We start from the raw sequence: 6,531 nt of genomic DNA, 5'->3' as shown, positions 1-6,531 counted from the left end.
ACACAAACGATGAAGCACAGAGATTTAAATAAAGGAAAATACATATTCCTTTGTATGAATACATTAAGAAAACACCACACTGTGTAAACCTTCTTGATAACTTCCATTTTACAGAACCCACTAAATCGAAAGACTCTCCAAGAAACCTTCCTTCAAAAATAATAATCTTTCTCTTTTTTGTTTCTTCAGCAAGATTCCTCAATTAATTCATCAAAAGAAAACTCCCACCTACAGAGGACAACAACTCAGTATATCAGGTACTCACACAGCAGAAGTCCTCGCCAACGTAGCAGAAGTCACCAGAGGCTGAGGTGGGGCACCACAAGTGGTCACCATTAATGGCTCCTTCATTCCAGTCACAGGTGGAGCGCAAGACTCTCCTCTCTCCATTCTCACACTGAATCTCCACCTCAGAGTTGATGGCCTTCCTGTGGCAGAGAAACACACGCACTGCATCAGTTATATGACACACTCACCGACCATCCTCAAACAAAAACAGTTTGTTTATAGTTAAGAACACTTAAATCATAAAAAAAGTTATAAAGTTGGTGTGTATATACATAGATATACATAACCTGTTCACATACATCGATTCCTCTGTGTACGTGCATGTACGTGTGAGAATGCTTGTGTAAGTACTCATTTATATGTGGTTGCAGGAGTAGAGTACCAACTTATGCTACTAATAATAAGAACACACATTTTTTTAAATCATTTGAGTATAATTCAAATATGCACAGTTCAATATTAGAGTTTGAAATACACCTGATGAACACTGAACTAATTAATCCAATTGCTATATCTTTTCAATTATTATTATTAAATAAAAAGCCCAAATCCCTCATGTTTCATTTAGCGAATATACTGCACCATGCATATTGAACTGACATATAAAAGACTTCAAATGCAGATGGTCCTCGCATGAGGACCTCTCATAATCAGAGAAGTGGTACCTCACTTCTGGACCTGAAGTACATATTAACCCAAACTAGGTCACGTCAAGTGCGACATGTCAGGTGAAGAGGTTATTTTATCAGTATAGCTGAAAATTATCAGAAATTGTATTAATTTTCATTGTATTTGGCTCATAAAGTCCGTCACTTAAACTCACATTGCAATCGGTACCATTTTTTATACAAATTAGATTACATTTCGTTCAACTATTAACATGCATGTAGCAACTTTCTCGGTTCTTTACCAGTTATTAGGACGATCAAAAACTCGTATATGAATCAACAGAGCATCCGATCTCTGGCAAGCCCTAATGCTAGACTCTTGTTGCTTGTAATCTTAATTTCAGGCTTTTACCAGTCTGTCCTACATAAAATTTAGCATATGTACATTAGATCTTTGTTCTTGAGACAATCATAAGACATCATCCACTTGTCCATAATATTTACCATTATCATGAACAATTCTATTTAGCCAACCAATGACTGTATATTATAAACATAACCAACAATATTTTATGGGGAATTTGTAAAAAAATTCTTCTATGTATTCTTTTAAGTACAATAATGACGTTAACGTTTCTGAGTAGAGTCGCAATGTCAAGGAAGGTCACATGGTATGGCCGTACTAACACTCTTGACGGAAGACATTTCCTTCTGTAGGCTTCTAAGATGTTTTCCAAGATGAAAGTCTTGCACTCTCATTTTTACCTCACTGTCTGATGATGATCACTTGATTACTCGAAATTAGTTAATATTTTAACTGTGATTATCCTGCTTCTGTGATTTTACGTATAGATTTTATATATAGATAAAAGGTTGATGGGTAGGCTTCAGGATGTATATGTTTATAGAGGGGGCAACGGATATATCAGATCATTACTTAGTTGTAGCTACAGTCAGACTAAGAGGTAAATGGGACAAAAGGAAAATGGTAACAGTAAGAGAGGTGAAAGTTTATAAACTAAGGGAGGAGGAAGTTAGGGTGAGATATAAGCAACTATTGGCAGAAAGGTGGGCTAGTGCAAGTACGGGTAGTGGGGTGGGGATTTGAAGAGGGATGGGATACTTTTAATAACGCAATATTAGAATATGGGGTAGAAGTTTGTAGATATAGGAGAGTGGGTGCAGGAGGAAGGAGGAGTGATTGGTGGAATGAGGTAAAGGGTGCAATGAAAGAGAAATAGGTAGCTTATGAGAGGTTTTTTACAAAGCAGAAGTGATATAAGAAGGGCAGAGTACATGGAGTGTAAAAGAAAGGTGAAGAGAATAGGGAGAGAGTGCTAAAGGAAAGCAAATGATAGAATGGGAGAGGCAATGTCAAGAAATTTTGCTGAGAATATGAAAAAATTTGGGGATAAACAAGTTACAAAAGCCTAAGGAACGAACGGATTTGTCAGTTAAAAACAGAGTAGGGGACTTAGTAGATGGCGGGAATATTTTGAGGAACTTTTAAAGGTCGATGAAGAAAGGGAGGCAGTAATTTCATGAACTGGCCAGGGAGGTACAACATCTTTTAGGAGTGAAGAAGAGCAGGATGCGAGTGTAGGGATGGTACTTGAGGCATTACGTAGAATGAAAGGGGTAAAGCAGCTGGAACTGACGGGATCATGACAAATTTTAAAAGCAGGGGGGGATATAGTGTTGGAGTGGTTGGTATTTTGGTTTAATAAATGTATGAAAGAGGGGAAGGTACCTAGGGATTGGCAGAGAGCGTGTATAATTCCAGGTAAAGTGTATGGTAGGGTTATTATTGAAAGAATTAAAGGTAAAACAGAGAGCAGGATTGCAGATGAGCAAGGCTTTAGAATGGATAGGGGATGTGTAGATCAAATGTTAACACTGAAGCATATATGCGAATAGTATTTAGATAAAGGTAAGGAAGTTTTCATTGCATTTATGGATTTAAAAAAGGCATATGCTAGAGTGGACAGAAGAGTAATGTGGCAGATGTTGCAAGTGTATGGAATAGGAATTAAGTTACTAAATGCTGTAAAAAGTTTTCATGAGGATAGCAAGGCTCAGGTTAGGGTGTGTAGGAGAGATTACTTCCCAGTAAAAGTAGGTCTTAGACAGGGATGTGTAACGTCACCATGGTTGTTTAACATATTTATAGATGGTGTAAAAGAAGTAAATGCTAGGATGTTGGGGAGACGGGTGGGATTAAATTATGGGGAATCAAATACAAAATGGGAACTGACACAGTTACTTTTCGCTGATACCGTGCTTTTGGGCGATTCTAAAGAAAAGTTGCAAAAGGTTAGCGGACAAGTTTGGGAGGGTGTGTAAAGGTAGAAAGTTGAAAGTGAACATAAATAAGAGTAAGGTGATGACGTTATCAAACGATTTAAAGAAAAATTGGATATCACATTGGAGGGAGTATGGAAGAATTTAATGTTTTCAAATATTTGGGAGATGACTTGTCAGTGGATGGGTTTATGAAGGATGAGGTTAACCACAAAATTGATGAAAGAAAAAAGGTGAGTGGTGCATTGAGGTGGAGACAAAGAACGTTATCCATGGAGGCTAAGAAGGGAATGTACGAAAGTATAGTGGTACCAACACTCTTATATAGGTGTCAAGCATAGGTTGTAAATGCTGCAGCGAGGAGGCGGCTGGAGGCAGTGGAGGTGCCGTGTGTAAGGGCAATGTGTGGAGTTACTAAAAACATTAGTCAGAGGGCTGAAGAGGGGCCGTTGACGTGATTTGGTCATTTAGAGAGAATGAAACAAAGCAGAATGATTGGATAACATATAAATCTGTAAGGAAAGGAAGGCGGGGTAGGGGTCATCCCCGAAAAGGTTGGAGGGGGGGTAAGGGGGGTTTTGTGGGCGAGGGGCTAGGATTTCCAGCAAGCGTGCGGGAGCGTGTTAGATAGGAGTGAATGGAGACGAATGGTTCTTGGGACCTGAGAAGCTGCTGGAGTGTGAGCAAGGTAATATTTTGTGAAGGGATTCGAGGAAACCGGTTAGCCTGACTTGAGTCCTGGAAATGGAAAGTACCCCTCCTTTAAAGGAGGGGTTTGGGATACTGGCAGTTTGGAGGTTCACTTTTAAACTGTTGTATCTGAGCGCCTCTGCAAAGACAGTGATTATGTACGAGTGATGGTGAAAGTGTTCAATGAAGAAAGGTTTTTTTTTTCTTTTTCTGTCACCCTGCCTCGGTGGGAAACGGCCGACGTGTAATAATAATAATAATAATAATAATAATAATAATAATAATATATATATATATATATATATATATATATATATATATATATATATATATATATATATATATATATATATATATATATATATATATATATATATGTCGTGCTGAATAGGCAGAACTTGCGATCTTGGCTTAAATAGCAACGCTCATCTTGCCATATAGGACAAGTGAAAATTTGTGTATGCAATAATTTCGCCAGAATCATTCTGAACCTAACGAAAAAAATATATTTCACAGCGTTTGTTTAGTATTAAATTATTGTAAACAAATCTAAAATATATATAGTTGGGTTAGGCTAAAATAAATTGTTCTTGTTATAATAAGGTTAGGTAAGTTTTCTAAGGTTCTTTTGGTGCAAAATTAAAAATTTTTACATTAACATTAATGAAAAAATATATCTTTAAACGTACAAGAGAAAATTTTAGAAAGGACTTAATTTTAAATGAGTTCTTGCTAATTGACCAGTTTTACATATTCGGCACGACACACACACACACACACATATATATATATATATTTATATATATATATATATATATATATATATATATATATATATATATATATATATATATATATATATATATATATCGAGGTAGTAGGTTGGTAGACAGCAACCACCCAGGGAGGTACTACCGTCCTGCCAAGTGAGTGTAAAATGAAAGCCTGTAATTGTTTTACATGATGGTAGGATTGCTGGTGTCTTTTGTCTGTCTCATAAATATGCAAGATTACAGGTACGTCTTGCTACTTCTACTTACACTTAGGTCACACTACACATACATGTACACATTTATTTATACACACTCATCTGAGTTTTCTTTGATTTTATCTTAATAGTTCTTGGTCTTATTACTTTTCCTTTTATATCCATGGGGAAGTGGAATAAGAATCTTTCCTCCGTAAGCCATACGTGTTGTAAAAGTCAACTAAAATGCCGGGAACAATGGGCTAGTAACCCCTTTTCCTGTAAAGATTACTAAAAAGAATACGAAGAAGAAAATTGTCAAAGTGGGAAGTCTGATTGTGCGTGGATGTTGTGCAAATGATAAGAAAGAGATGATTGTGGATGTTATGAATGAGAAGAAGCTGGATGTCCTGGCTTTAAGTGAAACAAAGCTGAAGGGGGTGGGAGAGTTTCAATGGAGAGGAATAAATGGGATTAGGTTAGGGGTTTCAAATAGAGTTAGAGCTAAAGAAGGAGTAGCAATAATGTTGAAGGATAAGCTATGGCAGGAAAAGAGGGACTACAAATGCATAAATTCAAGGATTATGTGGAGTAAAATAAAGATTGGATGTGAAAAGTGGGTTATAGTAAGCGTGTATGCACCTGGAGAAGAGAGAAGTGTAGAGGAGAGAGAGAGATTCTGGGAAATGCTGAGTGAATGCGTGGGGAGTTTTGAATCAAGTGTGAGAGTAATGGTGGTTGGAGATTTCAATGCTAAAGTGGGTAAAAATGTTATGGAGGGAGTAGTAGGTAAATTTGGGGTGCCAGGGGTAAATGTAAATGGGGAGCCTTTAATTGAGCTATGTGTAGAAAGAAATTTGGTAATAAGTAATACATATTTTATGAAAAAGAGGATAAATAAATATACAAGGTATGATGTAGCACGTAATGAAAGTAGTTTGTTAGATTATGTATTGGTGGATAAAAGGTTGATGGGTAGGCTCCAGGATGTACATGTTTATAGAGGGGCAACTGATATATCAGATCATTATTTAGTTGTAGCTACAGTTAGAGTAAGAGGTAGATGGGAAAAGAGGAAGGTGGCAACAACAAGTAAGAGGGAGGTGAAAGTGTATAAACTAAGGGAGGAGGAAGTTCGGGCGAGATATAAGCGACTATTGGCAGAAAGGTGGGCTAGTGCAAAGATGAGTAGTGGGGGGGTTGAAGAGGGATGGAATAGTTTTAAAAATGCAGTATTAGAATGTGGGGCAGAAGTTTGTGGTTATAGGAGGGTGGGGACAGGAGGAAAGAGGAGTGATTGGTGGAATGATGAAGTAAAGGGTGTGATAAAAGAGAAAAAGGTAGCTTACGAGAGGTTTTTACAAAGCAGAAGTGTTATAAGAAGAGCAGAGTATATGGAGAGTAAAAGAAAGGTGAAGAGAGTGGTGAGAGAGTGCAAAAGGAGAGCAGATGAAAGAGTGGGAGAGGCACTGTCAAGAAATTTTAATGAAAATAAGAAAAAAATTTTGGAGTTAAACAAGTTAAGAAAGCCTAGGGAAAGTATGGATTTGTCCGTTAAAAACAGAGTAGGGGAGTTAGTAGATGGGGAGAGGGAGGTATTAGGTAGATGGCGAGAATATTTTGAGGAACTTTTAAATGTTGAGGAAGAAAGGGAGGCGGTAATTTCATGCACTGGCC

At 37.3% G+C, this 6,531-nt stretch overlaps 1 protein-coding gene across 6 annotated transcripts in view; it reads right to left on the bottom strand.

The window, feature by feature from the left end:
• Positions 1–238: 238 nt before the first annotated feature.
• LOC128694641 (diacylglycerol kinase zeta) overlaps positions 239–6,531 on the bottom strand; it is an 881,430-nt gene continuing 875,137 nt past the window's right edge. For 4 of the 6 annotated variants that reach the window (XM_070095876.1, XM_070095875.1, XM_070095874.1 and 1 more), the window contains one exon: positions 239–428. In XM_070095876.1, the coding sequence (XP_069951977.1) occupies positions 254–428 (175 nt within the window). In that variant the 3' untranslated portion in view covers positions 239–253. The remainder of the gene's footprint in view (positions 429–6,531) is intronic. The other 2 variants (XR_011393406.1, XR_011393409.1) reach the window with 2 other exon arrangements.

The sequence above is a fragment of the Cherax quadricarinatus genome, chromosome 51 (genome assembly GCF_038502225.1).
Source record: "Cherax quadricarinatus isolate ZL_2023a chromosome 51, ASM3850222v1, whole genome shotgun sequence".
NCBI lineage: Eukaryota > Metazoa > Arthropoda > Malacostraca > Decapoda > Parastacidae > Cherax > Cherax quadricarinatus.
Note: the sequence above shows the minus strand (reverse complement) of the source record. Positions and strands in the feature narration are given on the sequence as shown.